Here is a 24751-nt window from a genome sequence, read left to right on the forward strand (position 1 = left end):
ACTAGACCACAGGTCGGTCACCAGATGAGACCGGTCGTGCCCTAAGTTTAGCAGATATCGGCCCTTCTTCTTATCATTCTCCTTCAAGAAGTACGAGTACAGCAACTCGTGCAACCCGAACACAATTTGGTGCCGAACACACAGATCCTCCAAGGCCATCAGCAATCTCCAGGCGTTCGGCATAAGTTGGGAAGGGGCGATAATGAAGTGATTCAGCACCTCCCAGACGAGGCGAGGCACAGGCAACCTCAACCCATCATGAAACCATTTCTCGTACACACAAACCTAACCTTCAGCTTATGAAAAATTTCTTGCCTTTTCTTATGAAAAATTTCATAATCATAACCTGTGAACTTGGTTAACAACTTATGTTGCAAAGGAATGGCAACCCCTTGGTCAAGCAAATATTTGAGGTTGAAGTGGTCAATGCAAATTGTTATGCCTAAAAAATCACGGCTGATGTAAGCCTACATCAGCTAGCTCCAATTAGAGTTTAGGAAGGTTTTGCGCTATCCAGGAGCTGCCACGTCGCCCCAAGACAGAGAGAATACGGTTGTCACTAATTTGGTAGATTTAGGTTTTGTCTCTGAGTGAATGGGAGCCGCACACTTGTCCAAGCCCCAGGTAACTTGAGGATATATCCTAAGTTATCAGCCAATGGGAGGCGAGGAAAGACTTGCACAACACCTACCCACTTGTAGATTTGTAATCATTACCTTGAAGACTCCCTGTCATTTTCAGAATTCTGATACAAAAAATCCTCATTCTAATTGTAATCTATATTATCAGAGCAAAGATAACCTATGAGAAAGAGATTGACTTGATATTCTATCTGAATAATCAGTTATTGTAGTTATGCTCGCTATTCGCTATATGCGACCTCTTATAATCTCTCATATATAAAAGAACAGTGGATGTAGGATTCGCTTTAAGCATCCAAACCACTTTAAAAATCGTCTTTCATTTATTATTCAGTCTTTGCATTAGATCATCCACAATCATTCATGTGTAATTTCTAAGAGCAACTTAGCACTTGGCACATGCGAGTCGTTGGTGTCAAAATCAAACATCAACAGTTTGGTGCTAGAAGGAGGGCATGATTTAGTATCCGCTCTTCATCAGGAATCTCTGATCAACTAGTTCTATTCACAAACAAATGGCTTGTGGTCTTGAAGCCGAGCTCGCTAGCACCAACAAAGAAGAGATTCTCCAGGCACAGGATGATACTTCTCTTGAAGTACCTCCAATTCTGTAGAGTACTGTGGCGGATATTCCCTCGAGCTCACAGCTCAACCCAGTTGTGAGGGATTACCTGGAGAGGTTCAACAATACTCTTCAAATAGTCAGCCGAAGGCTAGATCATTTGGATTAGGTCGTATCGCCCAATTTTGATAAAGCGGTGTCACTGCTAAAGATGCCTGTAGGTCACACTAAAGCATGGAAACGGGCGAAAGCCCATGTCGTGTGAACTATAGTGCGTAAAGATAAGGGGAAGCATGTGGCTGATAATGGGCCAAAGGGCTCTAAGGGACCAGCAAATACCGGTCGTGAAGCAAGTATAATACCTATGGCTTTGCAACTTGGTGGTATGTCGCATCATGAGCCATCCCACACCACATCGAATGGGCACCCTCACAAGAGTGCATGGCAGGGAGATTCCCATTATCGTTGGGGTGATGGTTCCGACCATCACTGCGAGGGAAATACCCACCATTCGTGGGTCCATTCTAACCATCGTAGAGGTCGGGATAGCTCCCCTAGCCATTCCATGCCTTCACATGGCTCCAGCCAGTGTGTGTCAAGGTATGCTAGAGGATTCAGCCTAGGTGAGGAAGAGTCCGACCTACGGTCTTTCCTCAACCATAATCGTGAGGGTCAAACCCACATTGCGAAAAGTGATCCCCAAGTAGCTTCGCTTCCTTAGATTAAGGAGTTACAGCGAGCTCTAGATCAAATTAGAGCTTATTAGAATGAGTGAGGGTAGATCGCTGAGGCATCTCCGTTTTCTCTAGCAGTATTGACTGCTCCTCTCTCATTAAGATTCAGAAGGCCCGACATGAGAGCATTTGATGGGAATTCTGATCCGCAAGATCATCTTTATGAGTTCAACAACCTCATAGAGCTTCACCAAGTTTCCAACTTGGATAAATGTCATTGCTTAGCTGTGACTCTAATTGCCCATGCCAAGCGCTGGTTTAGATCACTTCCGCCAGGATCTATTAATTCATGGCAACAGATGAGTTCGTTATTTTTTAGACACTTCCAGGCTAACAGGAAGTTCTTAATGTCGTTGAGCTATCTAAGCAATATACAACAGGAGAGGAATGAATCCCTCTAGTTTTATATCGACAGGTTCCATAGGGAGCTGCATAAGGTGGCCAATATGCTTGAAGAGTTAATTTGGACTCCTATTATTACGAGAGTTTGCCCACAAACCGACCTATGGAAGAAGCTGCAATCTGAGGATGATATTTCCCTCACCTGTTTCTATAACCTTACTGAGAAGTATCTCAGGATTGAAAATTCAGTGGTCGCCTTCTCAAAAAAAGATGTGGTACGATTGCATCACCCCCACGAGGATGCACTCGTTATCATGCCGAAATAGGTCGGTGCGAAGTCCACAGGATGTTGGTGGATAATGGTAGTGCCATGAATATCCTATTTCAGTGAGCATTCGAGGAAATGAAATTGGACGAGGCAGATCTGAAGCCTGCCTCTATCCCCCTCTATAGCTTTACAAGGGATCATCTGATTCTCAAGGAAATAATTGCACTTCCTGTCACTTTGGGTGAGACCCACGAAGTGACTAAGATGACCGAGTTTTTGGTTGTAAACTATTCGTTCGCTTTCAATGGCATATTAGGGTGACCTTTACTTCAGAACTTCAAAGTTGTCACCTCCATCTATCATCTGAAGATGAAATTTTTCACACTGACAGGGTGCGGGGAAGTTAAGGGGTCTCAAAGTTAATCTCACGACTGCTATGTAAGAGTAGTGTAGATGGCATGCAAAGGGAAAAAGGAGCCAATCAGCATTCTCGAGCAGGTTATGTCGATCGGCAAGATTGAACCATAACTAGGTCCAGTGAAAGACAGTTTGGATCCTCGGGTTCGTGAGGAGTATTCCCACAGTGGGCTGTTGAGACTCTATCTGAGGTACCAGTCAACTAGAGCAAGCCAACCCATGTATTGAGGATTGGAAGTAATCTCAGCCTTCAGCTCGCTACAAATCTGACAAGCTTCCTTAGACAGAATATTGATGTTTTTGCATGGACTTCTGTTGACATGGTTGGGATCAGCCCGAATGTAATATGTCATGCACTCAACATCGATAGTGAGATCAAGCTAGTTCACTAGAAAAAGGAGAACCCTGGATCCGAAACGTTATGTTGCTTTTAATGTTGAGGTGGATAAGCTCCTCTTAATCGGGTCCATTTGGGAGTCTCTTTACCCTAGTTGGGTCGCTAATCCTGTTTTGGTGAGGAAACCTAACAGCAAATGGCAAACTTGCATTGATTTCATCGACCTTAACAAAGCCTGTCTGAAGGACAGTTTCCCTTTGCCCATAATTGATCAGCTCGTTGATGCCACTTCTAGGCTGTTAAGTTTTATGGATGCCTACTTGGGGTATAATCAAATCCCGATGTACGTGCCCGACGAGGAGCATACCTTGTTCATTACGGATTGAGGACTGTACTGTTATAAAGTCATGCCTTTGGTCTGAAAAATGCTAGCGCAACTTATCAGCATTTGGTTAACCGTATGTTTTTTGAGCAGATCGAGAAGTCAATAGGAGTCTATGTTGATGACATGCTAGTCAATTCGCACGTCGCTTCAGATCACATAGCCAATCTTGCAGAGATGTTCGGCATACTCCAGAGATATAAAATGAAACTTAATCCTCTCAAGTGTTCATTCGGAGTATCCTCAGGGAAGTTCCCGGGGTATTGTTAACCATCGAGGAATTGAAGTCAACCCTGAAAAGATCCAAACTCTTTTAGATATGAAAAGTCTTGCCAACCGAAAGCAGGTTCAGAGCTTAAATGGGAGGATAACGGCTTTCAGTCGCTTCATATCAAGAGCAACAGATCGTTGTTTGCCATTCTTTAATATACTTAGGACCAACAAGAGGTTTGAATGGACTTCAAAATGTGAACAAGCATTCCAGAGTCTTGGAAAGCCACATCTTGTATCCAAGCCACTTCCCAAGGAAATTTTATTTCTCTACCTATCCGTCTCTTGGTATGCGATCAGTGTAGCTCTCATCCGGGAAAAAGGTAGAATTTAGTGACCAGTATATTATATGAGCAAGCGGTTACTAGATGTCGAGACATGATATCTAGAGATAGAATGATTAGCTTTTGCCCTATTGATCGCTTCCAGGAAATTGCGACCTTATTTCCATGCTCACACTATCCATGTATTAACCAACTACCCACTCAGACAAGTTCTTCAGAAGTTGGAGGCTTTGGGTAAGTTGCTTAAGTGGGCTATGAAACTAAGTCAATTCGATTTACATTATAGACCCAAAACAACAATCAAAAGGCAAGTTGTTGCTGATTTTATTTCGGAGTTCTCTCATCAACCAGATCGGGAATTTGAACAGCCAACCAGCGAAGTTGTCTAGGAAATTGTTCAAAACTTGTCAAACTGGAGTCTCTATGTTGATGGGTCTTCAAATAAGAGAAGAGTCGGAGCTGGCTTTCTACTCATTAGTCCCAAAAGGACTCGCATTTATGGAGTCCTCAGGTTTGGGTTCAATGCTACGAATAATGAAGCTGAGTATGAGGTGCTATTTGTTGGTCTATGACTAGCAGGAGAAATGGGGTCAGATATGGGGTCAGATATGATTGACATTAATAGCTACTCTGAACTAGTTGTCAATCAAATTTTGGGAGAATATTAAGCCAAAGAAGAGAATATGATCAGTTATTTGAAGAAAGCTAAGGTCGCGCTCAAGCCCATCAAACGCTATACGATCAAGCAAATCCCGAGAGATTGTAACTCTATTGTGGATGCTTTGGCAAAGATAGCTTCATCGCTAGATTCCGATACTCTAAACAATATTCTGGTTCGATACATCGAGGTTCCCAACATCAGCTCGCCTGATCATGTCATAACTTTAATTGAATCTATTTCCTAGATGACACCGATTGTTCAGTATTTCTGAGATGGGCAAGACTCATGCTAAGTAGAGCTGCTCATTACACACTTATCATGGATCAGCTGTACAAGCAAGGGTTTAACACTCCCCTCCTCCGATATGTAACTAAGGATGAAGTAGACTATATCATGAGAGAGATACATGAAAGGATCTGTGGTAATCACACTGCCGCACGATCTCTCACTAATAAAATTATCCGTTAGGGATATTATTGGCCCCTACTTCACGAAGATGCCTTCAACTATGTGAAAAAGTGTGATAAGTGCCAGATATTCGCGAACATCCCATGAGCTCCTTCCTACTAGCTAACGACAATGACTAGTCCTTGGCCATTCTCTATGTGGGGAATTGATCTTATCGGGCCCATGCCAGCCGATAAAGGGGAAGTATGTGGTGGTCGCAGTGGATTATTTCACTAAGTGGGTCGAAGCAAAACCTTTGGTCGCGGTCACTACAAAGAAGCTCAAAGACTTCATCTTCAAGAATATAGTGTGCTGCTATGAGATTCCTCATACACTCATCTCAGATAATAGGAAGCAGTTCGACAATGAGGAATTCAAGCAGTTTTACGAAGAGTTGGGATTCATAAGAAATTCACCTCAGTGGCAAGACCACAAGCCAATGGTTAGGTTGAAGCTGTCAACAAAACTATTAAGCACACATTGAAGGCCAAGCTTGGCGTAGCCAAGTGCCATTGGGTCCAAGATCTCCCAAAAGTTCTATGGGCATATAGAACGACTCCAAGAACCTCTACTTCAGAAATACCTTTCTCTCTAGCATATGACGACGAGACAATGGTTCTAGTGGAAGTAGGGACTGGTTCACTTTAGAGAGAGTTTTTTAGTGAAACAGACAATGAGACACTCTTACATGCGAGTCTGGACTTAGTTAAAGAACACTACGACAAGGCTCGGTTAAGGATAGTTTCCTACCAGCAGTGGGCAAAAAGATTCTTCGACTCTAAAGTCAAGAGAAGAGAGTTCCAGGTTGGCGACCTGGTTTTGAAAGAAGTCCTTCTTGGCATAAGAGAACCAAGTGCAGGGGTATTGGGGCCTAACTGGGAAGGTCCATATCACTTTGCTAAGTTAATACGACTCAGAACGTATCATCTCAAAAGGCTTAATGGTTCTGAGGTGCTGCGAGCTTGGACTGTTGAGCATCTTTGCCCTTATTATCAGTAATTATAAACTCGCTTATAGCTTGATCATTTTTCACTTGTAAAGTTTTATTGTTGTAAATATCGTGAATAAGATTGTTCCAATTCTCCTCAAAAGAAATACTGTGTTGTAGTCTTAAGTTTTCAATAAATCTTTTTCTTTATAACATTTTACAAGTTCAATGATCGAATATGCTATGTTTATTTTGTGAAGTGCTTGAGTTATAAAAGTGCTATCACAAATGATCAAAAATTCCTTTTTATATATTCAATAAATGTATACAAAAATGACAAAAAGCTACATTATAAAAAGACTCCATTCCAACAGAAAAGTGAGCGATCACAGGTCTTTGTTTTTGGGCCCATTGGGTGCGACCTCTTGGTCGTTTTGCTGACCACCAACCTCCAGATCGATTGTGCAGTCTTCAGAATATCTATTTCTAGCTGATCATCCTCCAGAGAGGTTCTTGTTCCTCTTGTTGTTCAACCTCTTCAGCCTTGAGCATAGAAACAAGAACCGCTTGGTAATCATCAGTGAGGTCAGAGATATCCAATTTCGGATATCTCGGCTACAAGTTGTATATAGCTTGTATTGCCTAGTGAATAGCCTTCCTCTCAAGCTTAAGGTCCTGGTGCCTCATATGTTCATTCAGCAAAGTAACGTGCCCTTGAGCTAGCTCGAGATTTGTCTGTAGTGCCCTCTTCTACTTTTCTGAGTCTTCCCACAACTCAGCTCAAGTCTTTTCTGCTGTTTTTTTCGCACTCTAAGCTTGCTTGCAACTCATTTTCTCTTTGGCTCAACTCCTTAGTGAGCCTCGCTATTGTTCAAAGGAACTCTTTATTTTAATCATTCTTCTTCTCGAGCTCAACCTTGTTGAAGTCTGACGCTCGCAAAATAGAGTTCCTTTCAGTCATATATATATATATATTCACCTGAACTTGGACAGCTTTTGCCTTTGCATCTAAAGTTCCGAGATCTTGCTTGACATTTTCTTCTTTAGTTCTTGAAGTTTGCTGGCAGAGTCCATATCCATCTTCTGTTGAGCCACATTCAAAACAAGCAAAGACTGCATAAGAAAGGAATGGGAAATTAGTTTTTTTTTTTTTTTTTTTTTTTTTTTTTTTTTTTTGTTCTGAAAAAAATAAAGCTTCTGTTGGTAAGCAAGAGTTCTTCAAGAGAATGGGTCGTTTTACCTAAGTTTGCATTTGGAGTGTGGTGGCCACTAGGTCGACGGGTCGAGCAGCCATGAACCCGTCAAAGGCTGTGCCAAGTTGGCATTCTAAGTAGGTGTAAACCACCGATTGTAAATGGTCTGGTAGTTGCCCTAATGAATCCAGCACGGACGGGTCTCTCCTTGTGGAGGCAGGCGCTCCTTCGACCCGTTGCTTGCCTACTCCCTCTTGGGTAGTTGTGGTCGCTCCCTCTCCCCTTCTCGAGCTCTTGGGAGCAACCCAAGTCCTGGGAGCATCTCTTGAGGGCACCCCTGTAGAAAAGACTATAAGTCAGAAACCTGCTTGGCAATACCCTGAAGTCCTCTGGTTCGGATTCAGTGTCTTCTTCAGCGTGTAATTGCTTTCTTTTCTTGGACTTCTGGCCCATAATCTTCTTCTTTGAAGCTCAAGCAGCCACGGGCTAGGGAGCTTCTTCTCGTTGCTTTGCGGGTTATTGCTTTTTGGCACCAATTCGTACCCCCCTAGGGATACCGCAAAAGGTCGTTGCTACTGGTTCGGTCAGGTTAATCCTGTGGAATGTGACCGCCCCCCCCCCCCCCCCCCCCCCCATTTTCTTCGACGTCTTTGGGACCCTTGGTGGCATGGTTACTACATGGCATGAAAATGAATCAACAAGAAAAGTCTTCTCTTGTTAGTAAAAGACTTAAAAAGTTCTTTTACAAAAAAAAGTTACTTACGTGCTGTAGCTTCCAATGACGCCTCGACACTAAAAAAACCATACTTTCACAAATTGACGGTAGTCACGAGCAGCTTCGCGTCATGACTGTTTTTGGCCAAGCGACCAAATGCCTCGATGTAGCTAAAATCAGCTAGCGCAGACAACCTGGTCGTTTTGTTTTCTGCAAGAAAGCAAAAAATTCATTAGCCTTAGTTATCAAAGGAGAGTAAAAGATAAAGTATGAGTAGTTTGAGAATAAAAAGGAAAACCTACTCAGTTCTCTAAATTTACAGACTCTGTCATACTCAAAGAAAAAATACTTGGTTTCGTAAGCCTTGACATTGCTAAGGTAACCAAATATCCCTCATTTGATTGTTGATCGCTTAGAGAGGTAGTATGAATCCTTGTCTTTACTCCTCTTTAAATTATAGGCACAGCCGAGTTCCAATGCTGTTGGCACGCCGAGGTTGTATTCGCCAAATGCAATATACATAGTGACTGCTATCGTATATGCATTGGGTGTCAACTGGAACGCTGTAGCTTGGAAGTGGTCGAGAATCGACCTACTGTAGGGGTGGAAGGGTATCCTCACCCCACATTTAAAAATTGCTTCCGAGATCGCAGCCATTCCCTTGGGAGGGTCCTGAGCAGTATGTGACCTGTGTTGGTAGATGTTTACATTGATCGTAAATTGGTCTATCGCCTTTTGTATCTCTTCTATAAGTGTATATTAGTGTATAAACTAGAAACCATTCGTGTTGTCGGTTTCAGAGCATTTTGTCTTGTATCAATATATCATAAATAGTAGAAGAAATAATTCTTCAATTCATATATATAAATTGCTTCCTTTATTCAGTCATGCATTTAAAATAAAGTATGAACTCTTCAATTCACATATATAAATTGCTTCCTTTATTCAGTCATACATTTAAAATAAAGTATGTATATGAATTGTCCAGATGATTCATTTAATCGGTAAATGAATTATCCAAAGGTTCCCTACGGAAGCAATATAATTTGGGCAACTATATTGCATAGTAGACATACTGGATGCTTTCGAAAGATATCATAAGTTGATATAAGTATGGATGACGATGATAGTCATGTCACTGGGGCAATAGGTTGGATTAGCGGTTGATGAACTATTTTTCGAACGTGACCAAATAACGACAAATTACTTGGAAAAACATGTAGTCAATGATTTATCGTTTGGTTATATCAGTGAATGATGTAATCCTTTGATTTGAGACATTATGGTCGGATTTGATACGGATGCGTATGGTTCATACGGTGTATAAGTATGAGACTAGTAATATTTCGTATGATAAAGCCTATTTGGTCATGCGTTGTTCATATGCGGAAATGAACAATGGTCAAGAAGGGATCCATTGACTCAGAAATATAGGATCAGCAGTACCGCTGACTCCATTCGGATTCGAGTTCTTGGACTTACGTCGATAAATGTCAGAAATCAGAATCTTTGGCCAGAGTCTATTATTAGTCATACGAAATGTAACACCTACTGAAAACTAGTACAATGCATGCAATTAACAATGAAAAATTGGGCCCAAAATGTTTCTTTTCATTACAATTCACATGTCTTTTATACACAAAGGTTACTGTTTACAAAAGTGCATTTTAAAAGACAAAATAGGGGAACAGTGTAGCTATTGCTCCTCGCGCGCCGACGCCCCTCCAACCGCATCAACACCTAGAACCTGCATCCACAAAGGAAAATAACGGGGTGAGCACAAATAATGCTCAGTAAGTAAAACTCTCTAACTGTCTGTCCCCGTGTGTGACTCTTAATTCTTTCCTTTTCTAATTCTGTTTCTATTTCTGTTTCTANCAAACTAAAGAATTAAAAATATGTTAAACGAATAAACAGTTTATGAACATATCTAATAACAGATGAAAGAAAGATAGATACCTATTATTTAAGGTATTGCCATGCTGATTGGGAGAAGGAGCATTTGACCCAGATGGTGAAGCTGAACCATGGTCACCTTGAACTGAAAGCAGTTGTACGTTTGATTGTGAAGAATCTTCAGCCACAGTCGGAGGAGATGAGGGAGTAGCTGTAGGAGCTGGTTCACCTTCTTCTCTCTGAATAGGAGATGAAGAGACAGAACCGGCCGGAGCTGAATTAGGATGAGCTGAAAACACTAAGAACTGTGGACGACCATGAGCTGATGATCTATTCCTATGGCCTTCCCTTCTAGCAATGTGGCGTGCTCGCCCCATTGCAGCAGCTGCAGCTAAGTGCTGGATTATACGCTCTTCAAGTTCGGCATCATTTGCACCCACTGGCAACTGCATTGAAGGCAACAACATTGAAATAACACTAACAATGAGACATACGTGCAATTATTGACCAAATACAGCTTCCAAATATCATAGGAAGAGTACAAACATGCTGCAACTCAAAATCTCCCAGAGTTGGATGATGAAATATGGTAGCATTTCTAGACGTATTAAAACTAAAGCTTCTCTCCTGCTCTACAGCCTCAAGCAATTCCTGGCTGGCAAAGTGAGCAAAATCATAAGTTCTGTTGAACTAAAGGTATAGGTAAATAAAGAAAACAAAGAAGACATGGAATGGGATACAGACCTGGTAGGATCCTTCAGGCTGATAGGTTGCCAACACATGGGGCACTGGGAACTTCTCTGACACCTACAAGATTGAAATAATATCCAAAACTCATGTCAAATATCTGTTTCAAATGTCGTGGGACTGAAAATCTAGACCTGCTATAAGCTTTTGACCAGATTTTCTTCTAACAGAAAAAAGAGATAAAAGGTAACTTATGAGTACTGGATGGCCTGAACTTACATGAAAGTAACCAGAAAGCAACACTCTGATAGATTGAATCATCATTAGCCAACTAATATTAAAGGGATAAAACTCAGGAAATCCAAAACTAACAATTTCCAGAGCAAGGCTCACATTTATTCCGCATTAAGAGTGTAATATGGCATATGAAAGATTTAACTTGGAGTTCACATGATAAAGAGATTGAAGATGAAGTAGATTTGAATGTTTTCAAGAGACTAATTGTCTAACGCAAGCATTCCGAATGTATGCCCAACAATGGAAGAATACAAATGACTCATAAGTTGGTTTCAAATTTATGTTTTAATTGCAATATCAACAGCAAACCAACAATTTTAATTTTAATCCATATTAACAGTTAACCTACCATCCCTGTTTAATGAAAGCTTGTAACCTCTCATCTGAGACATTCAACCATCAACATGAGAAACATATAAAATATTAATTTTAGAATAGCACATCTACATCCAACCAAAGAACCTAACAATAGATATCCTCGGAGTTTGATAAAACCAATTTCACAGTAAACTAGCATGAGTTCCATGTAAAACAATTTATACATTCAAGGACCCTGAAACTACTTGATTCCATTTCATTTACTTAGCATGCAAACTTATTGGGAAATCTAGCATCTTTTGTGACTTTCAAAGCTTCCTATGTTTATAAAACTCATAAGGTAGACATTAACTTCAACTTAGCATCGAATTTAATTTAATCTCTATCCTTGAATGAAAAAGTAAACCTTTTTATGAAAATCAAAGGAGGCTAAAGTGATTTTGACAGCATTAATCACATCTTGGTCATGTTCAAAAGATTATTAGGACATATATATAGACTTCTCTTGTTTGTATCCCAACTCCAGTCAAGTATTGAGCAGAATTAATAATATTATTCGGCTATATAATACCAAGAACAGTACAACTCAATTGCACGTTTATGTGAAATGCAAAGCACTAAATAATCTTAATCGCATTTCCATATGCCCTGTGATTAACAAAGGTCACAGATTGGTAAACATAAAACACTGATACTACCTTCCAAGCAATGCACGCATGATTTTGAGTCAAACTGAGGCTATTAAAGGTCAGTTGCTCATCCACATTGACATTAATTGAACCAGCCATATGTAAAACTACACTAGCAAGATAATTGCTGACACTCTTGTAGTTTGGCCAGGATATAGCAAGGATTTAATGTCATAAAAGTTATTCACATAAAAAGTTCCTTAACGTCTCTTCAAAATCTGACTTGTCCTAAAAAATTTGCAATCTCAAAAACCAAAACACTGTAATAAAAACACTCAAAATCATTATCTACTTCTAAATATGCATCAATATTCCAAGATCATTCATTAGGGTATATTATTTTAATAAGAGATAAGGGTGTATTATTAACTCAAGCATTCGTTTGTTATGACCCAATGAATCCATCAAGAAGAACTATAAATCCCCAAAACTGAAATTGAAATAGATACCATTCAAGAATGCACTGAAGATGGAACTCATGCTTGCAACTAGTCACCTGCATAAAACAACAGACAACACTTTCAAAAATATGTAAAAATGACCAAGTCGAAAGAACACACCATCAAAACTGAATTATAGAATACCGTTGAAGGTTCACTCTCAGAAAAAGCTTCCAGACAAATGCTGCAAGCATCATCACAAGCCTCTTGGATTCCCCCTTCAACAAAAGCTGCAGCCGACGTCAAATGAGCCTCAGACTGCGTGCTCTCATCCATCACTATAAAAAAGACCAAGCCTAAACAGTCAGATTCCAACCAAAATGAACAAATACCTATAAAAAATAGTCGTTTCACCAAAACTGAGTGGTAAAAATTCAAAACAACTAACGAATTCGTTCAGGTGGCAAGTAGAAATGACCGAATTAAAATAGAATTTACCTGTGAATGAAAGATGTAGGAGTATTGAGATGGATTGAGAAACCCTAGATTTTAGACAGGGTAGAATTTTGAGTTGGGAGTAAATGGTGATGACTTTTGAGAAGAAGAGAGAGAAAAGACTAAGCTGAGTCTTCTAGTCGTTGGAATTGCGAAACGTGGCAAAGCGTGTTGCTGATTGAAATATCTGTTCTTTTTTTAAGAGTCTGGTCTTGCTTTAAAGTGGGCCACTGTGTTAGTCAGTCTATGATAGCTCATACCATAACATAATTATAACCCATTCCAAATTCCAAAACAGAAGCCCTCTGCCTTGCCTGCATTTTTCTGACGTCAGATAATAATAAAATTAATGCTTGGTAAATTATATTAAATACCTTAGGCTCCCTTTGGTCGGCTTCGTTTGGTTCAAAATTTGGGGGTTTTGAGAAATTTTTTTTAAAAAAAATTAAAAAAAAGTTGAATTAAGTGGGTATTACGAAATAAGATTTATAAGTTAATAAAATATCTCCTATATTTATTTTTTTACAAAATACCCCCTATAATAAAACATTAAAAGTTAACAAAAACACCCATAACCCACCCTCAAATACTCCCAGTCAGCCACCACCACCGGAGGTGGCCGGAGTCATCTTATCGGTGCATGACCGGCTGGATCTTGTCTGTCATGCACCGCTATAGCCTTTTCCGGTCAGATCCACGTCTGGCTGTAGATCTGGCCTTTACCGACCAGATCCACGGTGGATCTGGCCGGTAAAGGCCAGATCTACGGCCAGATCTGGCCGTATTTGCTCTCAACGATAGCCAACAAACGGTCGTCGTTGATGGTCAACGACGACCGTTTGTTAGCCGTCGTGACCGACTGTTACAGCCAAAGATATGGCTGGAAAAGGCTAGATCGGCACACTACCGGCCAAATTCAGCTGGTACTGCGTCATCCTACCAGATTCCGGCCATTTTCTGACGGTGGTGGCCGAAATCTGGTAAATGTGGATTGTTGGGGTGTTTTTATAATTTTTAAAAAAATATTTATGGGTATTTAATTAAATTAACAAATTTAGAGGGTTTAAAAAAAATTGAATAACATTGAAAGTAGTATTTCCAAAAATGAGAGTTTTTGGGCATTTTACTGTTTAACTTTTTTGGGAATACTAAGAGTAGTATTCCCAATTTTGAACCAAACGAAGCCTTGGTTTTTGGGAATACTACTTTTAGTATTCCCATAAAAGTTAAACAGTAAAATATCAAAAACTCATAATATTATTCAATTTTTTTTAAACCCCATAAATTTGTTTATTTAATTAAATACCCCTAAATATTTTATTAAAAATTACAAAAACACCCTAACAATCCACATTTATCAGATTCCGGCCACCACTGCCAGAAAATGGCCGGAATCTGGTAGGATCGGCCGGTAGTGCGCCGATCTAGCATTTTTTGGCCAGATCCACCGTGGATCTGGCCGAAAAAGGCCAGATCTAAGGCCAAAGATCTGGCCGTTGCCAGATCTTTGGCCGTAACCAGTCAATAACGATGGCCAACAAACAGTCGTCGTTGACCATCAATGACGACCGTTTATTGGCCGTCGTTGATGAGCAAATACGGCCAAATCTGGCCGTCAATGGCCAGATCTAGCCGTAGATCTGGCCTTTGCCGGCCAGATCCACTGTGGATCTGGCCGAAAAAGGCCATATCGGCGCACGACCGGCAAGATCCAGCCGGTCATGCGCCGATACGGCGACTCCGGTCACCCTCCGGCGGTGGTGGCTTGCTGTCCATATTTGAGGGTGGGTTGGGGGTGTTTTTGTTAACTTTTAATGTTTTATTATAGGGGTGTTTTGTAAACAAACAAACATAGGGGGTATTTTATTAATTTATAAATCTTACATCGTAATACCTATCCAATTCAACTTTTTTTTAACTTTTTTCAAAAAAAATTTCCCAAAAACGCAAAAATGTGAACCAAACAGAGCCTTATATTCTTCAAAATCCAATCTAGGCTATATTTAACACAAAACATTTAATGAACACATTTCACAATAAAAAATTTAAAATTAACAAAAATACCCCTACACACCTAACTTTTTATCGATAGCCGACCATCATCGTCAGATGGTGGTCGTCAGTCGTCAGAATAGCATACAACAGGTTGGATTTGGCCAGTCGTGCACCGATCTTGACTTTTTCAATCAGATCCATGATGGATCTGACCATAGATCTGGCATTTTCCTGTTAGATCAACGATAGATCTGGTCGAAAAAGGCAAGATCGACGCATGACCGGCCAAATCCAACCGGTCGTGCGCCATTCCGGCAATTCACGACCACCTTTCGGCGATGATGGCCAGTTGCCGGAATTCGATTGGTGTTAATTTATAAACTTTTATTGTTGAGGGGTGTTTAACTAAATTAACGAATGTATGGAGTTAAAAATAATCTAAATATTTTCAGAAAATGTTTTCCAATAACATACTAAACACACTCTCAGAATCATATCCTAAAATATATTCAGAATAGGATTTTACAAATGTTAAGAAAAGAAATGTACCAAACGCAACCTTACTTTTAAGGCTTCAATTCAAAAATAATCTATCCTGAAAGTTTCACAGCAAACAATAACAATTGTTAGTCCATAGACATATATCGTTGCCATGTTTCTGATTAGCGATGGTCATCGGTTAACCCATAGAAAACATAGTGATATTATTGAATGATTTTAAATTTAAATTAAAAATAAATTAAATAATTAAAAGAGAGTATATATCAAATTTATAGAATTATCAAATTTATAGAATTGTCACATCAATTTGTGAAAACTAGTCTATATAAATTATTTGTAAAAATATATTATTACTTTTTTAAAATTCACAAAAAACATACACATATACAGTAAAACATCTCTATAGTGATACTCTATATAGGAATAAATTTTACATAGTCATAAAAAATTCTAGTCCCAATTTGGGATAATTATAAATAAGAATAAACTCTACACTGTAATAAGTTATAATTTTTCTAATTCCCGCCTTAAGGAAAGTTATCTCTACATAGTAATAATTATATGTATATTACAAAAAAAAAAATATGTTATGTAAAATTAAAGGTTTAAAATGAAATAAAATATTTATTTAAAATTGTTTGGGACAATGATTTATACTTTAAAGTTGTTATCACACCTTTTACGTTACGAGTACGTAATAGCTCGTTAGCTGGATACCTTCTTATTGAAGCCAAAATATTTTTAGTTTCTCAAGCATGTTTAGAGCTTCATGGTGCAAGATTTTTTGTATTTCCGTACTATTATCCTTAGGATTATTTCCTTTCTCTTATTGTCTAATTGCGACAATGATTTCTCCTTTGGTTAAAGCATACACGATTTGTTGCTCATTTGGATAATCGAAGAAGACATTAATATTCATTCGATTAGTGTAGTGAAGTTGTCGAATCTGATCACTCAATTCTATAGTGACTCTTTTATTCTTCTCATCCACTTCATTTGTAACTTACAATTTATTGACATTAGTGATCCTAATTTTGCAGCGCTTAAAAACTATTGACAATTGTCTGTGGCTTCACATCAATTGACCATGCATCAACTGCATTTACAGTTCCATCAATGACATTTCTTTTTGCTGGTTCTAAGAAACAATCTTTTATCCATTTCAAAAGTAGGCAATTGAAGCGCTAAATTGAAATCCTAATATTGAACTACTAAAACATGAATTATAAAATAAGAAATCAAAACTATAATTTTTGTAACTACACCTCCATTAAGTTATAACCTCCTTATAGTAATAAAATTAGTTAGTCCTACCATTATGACTATAAAGGGGTTTTACTGTATATATATATATATATATATATATATATATATACATGCCTAAAAATTAGGGTTGATGTAAGCCTACATCAGCTAGCTCCAATCAAAGTTTAGAAAGACTTTGCGCCATCTAGGAGCTGCCACGTTGCCCTGAGACAGAGAGAATATGGCTGTCACAAACTTGGCAGATTCAGGTTTTGTCTATGAGTGAATGGGAGTTGCACACTTGTCCAAGCCCTAGGTAACTTGAGGATATATCATAAGTTATCAGCCAATGGGAGGCAAGGAATGACTTGCACGACACCTACCCACTTGCAAATTTGTAATCATTACCTTGATTTCCTCTATTATAAATAGAGGACTCCCCCTCTCATTTTCGGGATTCTAATACACAAAAAACCCTCATTCTAATTGTAATCTATATTCTCAAAGCAAAGATAACCTACGAGAAAAAGACTGACTTGATATTCTGTCTGAATAATCAGTCATTGTACCTCTACTCGCTGTTCGCTATACACGAGCTCTTGTAATCTCTCATATATAAGATAACAGTGGATGTAGGATTCACTTTAAGCATCCAAACCACTTTAAAAATCGTCTTTCATTTATTATTCAGTCTTTGCATTAGATCATCTACAATCATTCACATGTAACTTCTAAGAGTAGCTTAGCACCTTGCACATGCGAGTCGTTGGTGTCAAAATCAAGCATCAATAGTTTGACGCTAGAAGGAGTGTTTGATTTAGTATCCGCTCTTCATCAAGAATTTCTAATCAACCAGTTCTATTCACAAACAAATGGCTCGTGGTCTTAAAGCCGAGCGAGCTAGCACTAACAACGAGCAAATCCCCAGGCGTAGAATGATACTTCTCCTGAAGTACCTCCAATTTCGCAAAGTACCGTGGCGGATATTCCCTCGAGCTCACAGCTCGACCCAGTTATGAGGAATTACCTGGAGAGGTTCAACAATACTCTCCAAACGGTCAGTCGAAGGCTAGATTGTTTGGATCAGGTCGTACCACCCAATTCTGATAAAGTGGTGCTGTCGGAGAAGACGCTTGTTGGTCGCGCTAAAGCATGGAAGCAGGTTAAAGCCCATGCCACACGTACTACAGCGCGTAAAGATAAGTGGAAATAGGTGGTCAATAATAGGCCAAAGGGCTCTAAGGGACTAGCGAATACCGGTCGTGAAACAGGTAGAATACATATGGCTTTGCGACTTGGCAGTATGTCACATCATGAGCCGTCCTACACCACATCGCATGGGCACCTCCGCAAGAGTGCAAGGTAGGGAGATTCCCATTATCGTCGGCGTGATGGTTCCGACCATCACCATGAGGGAAATACCCACTATCTACGGGTCATTTCTGACCACCGTGGAGGTCAGGATAGCTCCCCTAGCCATTCCATGCCTTCATATGACTCTAGTTAGCGTGTGTTAAGGTATACCGGAGGATCTGACCAAGGTGAGGAAGAGTCTGACCTGCGGTCTTTCCTCAATCATAATCATGAGGGTCGAAGTCACATTGCGAAAAGTGATCCCTAAGTAGCTCCGCTTCCTCATATTAAAGAGTTATAGCTTGCTTTGGATCAAATTAGAGCTCGGTAGAATGAGCGAAGGCAGGTCGCTGGGGCGTCTCGCTTTTCTCTAGCAGTATTGACTGCTTCTCTCCCGTCAAGATTCAGAATACCTAACATGCGAGCATTCGATGGGAATTTTTATCCTCATGATCATCTCTATGAGTTTAACGACCTCATGGAGCTTCACGAAGTTTCCAACTTGGCTAAATGTCGTTGCTCAGCAGTGTCTCTGACTACCCACGCTAAGCACTGGTTTAGATCACTTCCACTAGGATCTATTAATTCGTGGCCGCAGATAAGTTTGTTATTTTTGAGACACTTCCAGACTAACAAGAAGTTCTCAATGCAGTTGAGCTATCTGAGCAACATACAGTAGGAGAGGAATGAGTCCCTCCAGTCTTATATCGACAAGTTCCATAGGGAGCTGCATAAGGTGGCTAATACGCCTGAATAGTCAGTTCAGACTCTTATTATTGCGAGAGTTCACCCACAAACTGACTTGTGGAAGAAGCTGTAGTCTGAGGATGATATTTCCCTCACCCGTTTCTACAACCTCACTGGTTTCTACAACCTCACTGAGAAGTATCTTAAGATTAAAAATTCAGTAGCCGTTTTGAATCACCACGACCCCAGTCCTTCGACTAGCACTCCTAGTCAAAGGGAGGAAAACCGGGGGGAAGGTAGTAGAAAGTCTGATCGCAAATGGGCTAGTGACAATCAGAGAAAGGAAAGAAGCAGCGGTTTGAGCCCAAGAAATCTTAATCTCAGGTTCCTCATCGCGATCGCGACAAGAATCAATATACTCCACTGTTGGTATTTCTAGATAAATCAGAAGAATCTAATTTGCTCGGAGAGTCGGTGCCTATGAATAACCCCCTTTCAGCAAGGAACAATAAGAAATATTGTCATTATCATCGGGACAATGGGCACCATACCGATGAATGCCGAGCATTTAAGTAGGCAATTAAGGACTTCATTAAAAAATGGGCACTTAAAAGAGTATGTTGATGATCCAACTCCCACTCGGGAAAATGATCAAGGGGACCAGGGGAAGAAGCGCCATGGTCGTAAGGGCCTCTATCTTGTCGGAACGATATTTGGAGGGCCGCACCTTATGGGGAATTCTCGAAGTGCTCAAGAAAAGTACGCTCAAGAAGCTCACCATGACCTAGTGAGTTTGATGAGCACGACGTCGCGACCTACAAGGGTGTGCAGGGAGGAGGAGATTATCTTATTAGAAAAAGACGTGGTACGATTGCATCACCTCCATGAAGATGCACTCATTATTGTGCTTGACATAGGTCAGTGCGAAGTCTACAGGATGTTGGTGGATAATGATAATGTCGTGAATATCCTATTTCAGTGAGTATTCAAGGAAATGCAATTGGACGAGGCAGATCTGAAGCCTGCCTCTATCTCTCTCTATGGTTTTACAAAGGATCATCTGATTCCCAAGGGAACAATTGCATTTCCTGTCACTTTGGGTGAGACCCACGAAGTGACTAAAATGACCGAGTTTTTGGTAGTAGACTATCTGTCCACTTTCAATGGCATATTAGGACGACCTTTACTTCCAAACTTCAAAGCTATCACCTCCATCTATTATCTGAATATGAAATTTCCCACACCGATAAGGTGCGGGGAAGTTAAGGGGTCTCAAAGTGAATCTTGCAACTGCTACGTAAGAGCAGTGCAGATGGCGTGTAAAGGGAAAATGAAGCCAATCGGCATTCTCGAGCAAGTTATGGCGCTCGGTAAGATCGAACCACAGCCAGGTCCAGTGGAAGACAATTTAGACCCTCAGGTTCAAGAAGAATGTTCTCACAGTGGGCCTGTTGAGACTCTATCTAAGGTACTAGTTGACTAGAGCGAAGTTGACCTGTGTATTGAGAATTGGAAGTAATCTCAGCCCTTAGCTCGCTACAGATCTAACAAGCTTCCTCAGATAGAATATTGATGTTTTTGCATAGATTCATGCTGACATAGTCAGGATCAGCCCGAATGTAATATGTCATGCATTCAACATCGACAGTAAGATCAGGCCATTTTACCAGATCACTACAAAGAAGCTCAAAGACTTCGTCTTCAAGAATATAGTGTGCTGCTATGGGATTCCTCATACACTCATCTTAGAAAATGGGAAGCAGTTCGACAATGAGGAATTCAAGCAGTTTTGCAAAGAGTTGGGGATTTATAAGAAATTCGCCTCAGTGGCAAGACCGCAAGCCAATGGTCAGGTTGAAGCTGTCAACAAAACTATTAAGCACACATTGAAAGTCAAGCTTGGCATAGCCAAGGGCAATTGCGTTAAAGATCTCCCAGAAGTTCTATAGGCATATAGAACGACTCCAAGAACCTCTACTTTAGAAACACTTTTCTGGCTAGCATATGGCTGCGAGGCAATGGTTCTAGTGGAAGTAGGGGCTGGTTCACTTTAGAGAGAGTTTTTCAGTGAAACAGACAATGAGGCACTCTTTCTTGCGAGTCTAAACTTAGTTGAAGAACACCATGACAAGGCTCGATTAAGGATAGCTTCCTACCAGCAGTGGGCAAAAAGATTCTTCGACTCCAAAGTCAAGAGAAGAGACTTTCGAGTTGGCGACCTGGTTTTGAAAAAAGTCATTCTCGGTATAAGAGAACCAAGTGCGGGGGTATTGGGGCCTAACTGGGAAGGTCTATATCGTGTCGCTAAAGTAATGTGACCTAGAACGTATCACCTCAGAAGGCTTAATGGTTCTGAAGTGCTACGAGCTTGGAATGCTGAGCATTTTCACCCTTATTATTAGTAATTCCAAACTCGATTATAGCTTGGTCATTTTTTACTTGTAAAGTTTTATTGTTGTAAATATCTTGAATAAGATTGTTCCAATTCATCTCAAAAGAAATACTTGTGTCATAGTCTCAAGTTTTTAATAATCTTATTCTTTATAACATTTTACAAGTTCAATGATCGGATATGCTATATTTGTTTTGTGAAGTGCTTAAGTTATAAAAGTAGTATCACAAATGATCAATAATTCCTTTTAATATATCCAATAAATGTATACAAAAGTGACAAGGAACTACATTAGGTAAAGATAAAAAGACTCAATTCCAGTAGAAAAGAGAGCGATCACTAGCCTTCGTTTTCGGGCCCCCTAGGTGCGACCTCTTGGCCGTTGGCTAATCGCTAATCTTCAGATCGATTGTGCGGTTTTCAGAAATATCTGTTTCTGGCTGATCGTCCTCCAAAAGAGGTTCTAGTTCCTCTCGCTGTTCGGCCTCTTCAGCCTTGAGCATAGAAACAAGAACCGCTTGGTAATCATCAGAGAGGTCAGAGATATCCATTTTCGGATTTCTCGGCCGCAAGCTATATATAACTTGTATTGTCCAGTGAGTAGCCTTCCTCTTAAGCTCAAGGTTTTGGCGCCTCATCTATTTGTTTAGAAAAGTGACTCGCCCCTAAGCTAGCTCGAGATCCGTCTGCAGCACCCTCTTCTGCTTTTCTAAGTCCTCTTACAACTCAACTCGGGTCTTTTCTGTTGTTTTTTTTTTGCGCTCTAAGCTCGCTTGCAGCTTCTTTTCTCTCTGCTCAACTCCTTAGTGAGCCTCGCTATTGTTTGCTGGAACTCTTTATTTTCATCATTCTTCTCATCAAGCTCGACCTTGTTGAAGTCTGATGCTTGCAAAGTAGAGTTCCTCTTAGTTATATATGGATTCGCCTAAACTTGGGCAGCTTTTGCCTCTACATCTAAAGCTACAAGATCTTGCTTTAGTTTGGCATTTTCTTCCTTCAGTTAGTGAAGTTTGTCGGCAGAGTCCATATCCATCTTCTGTTGAACCACGTTCAAGGCAAGCAAAGACTGCATAAAGAAGGAATGGGAAGTTAGTTTTTTTTTTTTTTTTTTTTTTTTTTTTTTTTTTTTTTTTTAAGTTTTTAAAAAACTAAAGCTTCGACTGGTAAGGAAGAGTTTCGAAGAGAATGGGTTGCTTTACTTGCCTTTGCATTTGAAGTGCGGTGGCCACTAGGTCGAGAAGCCACAAACCCGTCAAAGGTTGTGGCAAGTTGGCATTCCAAGAGGGTGTAAACCACCGGTTGTAAATGTTTTGGTAGCTACCCTATGCATCCAACACGGACGGGTCTCGCCTCGTGGAGGCAGGCACTCCTTCAACCCATTACTCGCCTGCTCCCCCTTGGGTAGCTATGTTCGCTCCCTCTCCCCTTCTCGAGCTCCTGGGAGCAACAGAAGTCCCGAGAGCCTCTCTTGAGGGAGTTCTTATAGAAAAAACTTGATAAGGTGGAAGCCCGCCTAGTAATACCCCGAAGTCCTCTAGTTCGGATTCAGTGTCTTATTCGGCGTGTAATTGATTTCTTTTCTTGGACTTCTGACCCATAGTCTTCTTCTTTAAAGCTTGAGCAGCCACGAGCTAGGGAGCTTCTTCACGTTGCTCCGTAGGTTGTTGCCTTTTGACACTAATTCGTACCCCCCCCCCCCATAGGGATACCGTTGGAGGTCGTTGTAACTGGTTTGGTCAGGTTAATCTTGGGGAAATTGAACCCCCCAATTTTCTACGACATTTTTGGGACCCTTGGTGGCATGGTCGCTACATGGCATGAAAATGAATCAACAAGAAAGTCTTCTCTTGTTAGTAAAAGACTTAAAAATTCTTTTACGAAATAAGTTACTTACGTGTTGGAGCTTTCAAAGACACCTAAAGGCTGAAATAACCGTACTTGCACAGATTGGCGGTAGTCATAAGTAGCTTCACATCATGATTTTGTTTAGGCAAGCGACCAAATGCCTCGATGCAGCTAAAATCAGCTAGCACGGACAACCTAGTCGTTTTGTTTTCTATAAGAAAGCAAAAAATTCATTAGCCTTAGTTATCAAAAGAGAGTTAAAGATGGAGGATGGGCAATCTGAGAATCAAAAGGAAAACCTACTTAGTTCTATAAATTTACAGACTCCGTCATACTCGAAGAAGAAACACTTGGTTTCGTAAGCCCCGACGTTGATGGGGTAACCAGATATCCCTCATTCGCTCGTTGATCGCTTAGAGAGGTAGTATGAATCCTTGTCTTTACTCCTATTTAGATAATAGGCGCAGTCGAGTTCCACTACCGTCGACACGCCAAGGTTGTTTTTGCCAAATGCAAAATACATAGCGACTGTTATCATATATGCATTGGGCATCAACTGGAACGGTACGACCTAGAAGTGGTCGAGAATCGACCTGATGTAAGGGTGGAAGGGTATCCTCACTCCACATTTAAAAATTGATTCTGAGATTGCAACCATTCCCTCGGGAGGGTCTTGAGTAGTATGCAACTTGTGTTAGGAGACGTTTACGTTGATCGCAAATTAGTCTATCGCCTTTTGTATCTCCTCCCCTGTAACTGTTGTTCGTACCGCCAGCCTGGGACTTGTCAAGGTGCCTGGTGGCCGCGAGCTTTCCTCTCCTGTTGTTCTTACCTCAAGAGTGTCTATTACTCTTAAAGTCTAAAAATGTGTGATATGTAAAGATGACTCAGTCTCTGTACACATTGTCTCGTACAATGACTTAAAAGAGTAAAGAAACCCTTATTTTTCTTCCATAAACCCTAAAAATTCTTAAGGATGGTGTTTTTTAGGATCTTTGCCCTAAGTTTATATTCTTAAAGGTGTTTCTTTTCAATCACTACCCAAGAATGCTCATCGTCCAAACCCATCAGACGTCTATACCCACCATTATTGTAAAAACAGAGTTTTTTTAATAAAAATGAAAAAGAGAAAAAGAGAAGAAATTTTCTTTACCTCTGGATTGCTGGGAATGGACGTTCTATCGTAACGATGAGTGTGCATCAACCGAGAAGAGAATGAACTGATTTCTTAAGTGTAAAAACGTTGTTTTTCTCTCTGAAAGTGTAAGTTCTGCGAAAAACTTGAAATGGGCTTAGGGTTTTATAGGGAAGATGACGTTTGTTTCTTTTATATGCGACGATTGGGCAAGACGCGTTTCTAGCCATTGATTGTGACCACGTGTCGCCAATCTGTACGAAGAGTAACCATCACGCTTCGTGGAAATCAATCGACGTTTCCCTTCATTTAAATCACCAAGCGACAACATGATTATCTCCTCCACATTAAATGCGCCCTCATCTGTATTTAATGCTTTAAAAGATAATGTCATTTCAGCATGGCTCACATTTAATGCTCATGGCTGGCACTTATTGCGCAAGGACACATCTGTTAGATAAAGCTTATTTTATTGACTAAGACAACTATCAAGCACAACGGATAACATCTGAAGACGTTGTTCGAATAAAACACTCTTCTTCATGTATCTAGCTGTTTTCATGTCGCGAGTGATAGATAAAGTTCGAAACACATTGGTATAGCACTAAGTAGGATCCAACATAGGTTGTTGAACCTTTTTGGAACGATCACCTTA

The 24751-nt window shown here is 40.3% G+C and overlaps 1 protein-coding gene across 1 annotated transcript; it reads right to left on the reverse strand.

Moving 5' to 3' along the window:
* Window positions 1-6759: 6759 nt before the first annotated feature.
* On the reverse strand, window positions 6760-13098 carry LOC116122398 (E3 ubiquitin-protein ligase RHF2A-like). Its single transcript, XM_031408256.1, has 9 exons — window positions 12947-13098; window positions 12653-12786; window positions 12518-12564; window positions 10822-10884; window positions 10624-10732; window positions 10141-10523; window positions 7619-7803; window positions 7253-7356; window positions 6760-6888 (listed from the first exon to the last, which is right to left on the reverse strand). Exons 2-9 carry the CDS (start codon window positions 12782-12784, stop codon window positions 6760-6762), a joined length of 1152 nt encoding a protein of 383 aa, XP_031264116.1. The 5' UTR covers window positions 12785-12786; window positions 12947-13098.
* Window positions 13099-24751: the final 11653 nt, after the last annotated feature.

This window comes from Pistacia vera, unplaced genomic scaffold, assembly GCF_008641045.1.
Source record: "Pistacia vera cultivar Batoury unplaced genomic scaffold, PisVer_v2 Contig1022, whole genome shotgun sequence".
Taxonomy (NCBI): Eukaryota; Viridiplantae; Streptophyta; class Magnoliopsida; order Sapindales; family Anacardiaceae; genus Pistacia; species Pistacia vera.

Bases quoted from the DNA above. Each gene is read 5' to 3' on its own strand.
- LOC116122398 (XM_031408256.1), bottom strand. From the start codon at position 12,784: ATGGATGAGAGCACGCAGTCTGAGGCTCATTTGACGTCGGCTGCAGCT. The intron at 10,524-10,623 runs GTTTGTACTCTT...CCTTCAATGCAG, and splicing joins GAGATTTTGAGTTGCAGCAT to TTGCCAGTGGGTGCAAATGA. The intron at 7,804-10,140 runs GTATCTATCTTT...TCTTTTCTACAG, and splicing joins GGCAATACCTTAAATAATAG to GGGTGCCCTCAAGAGATGCT.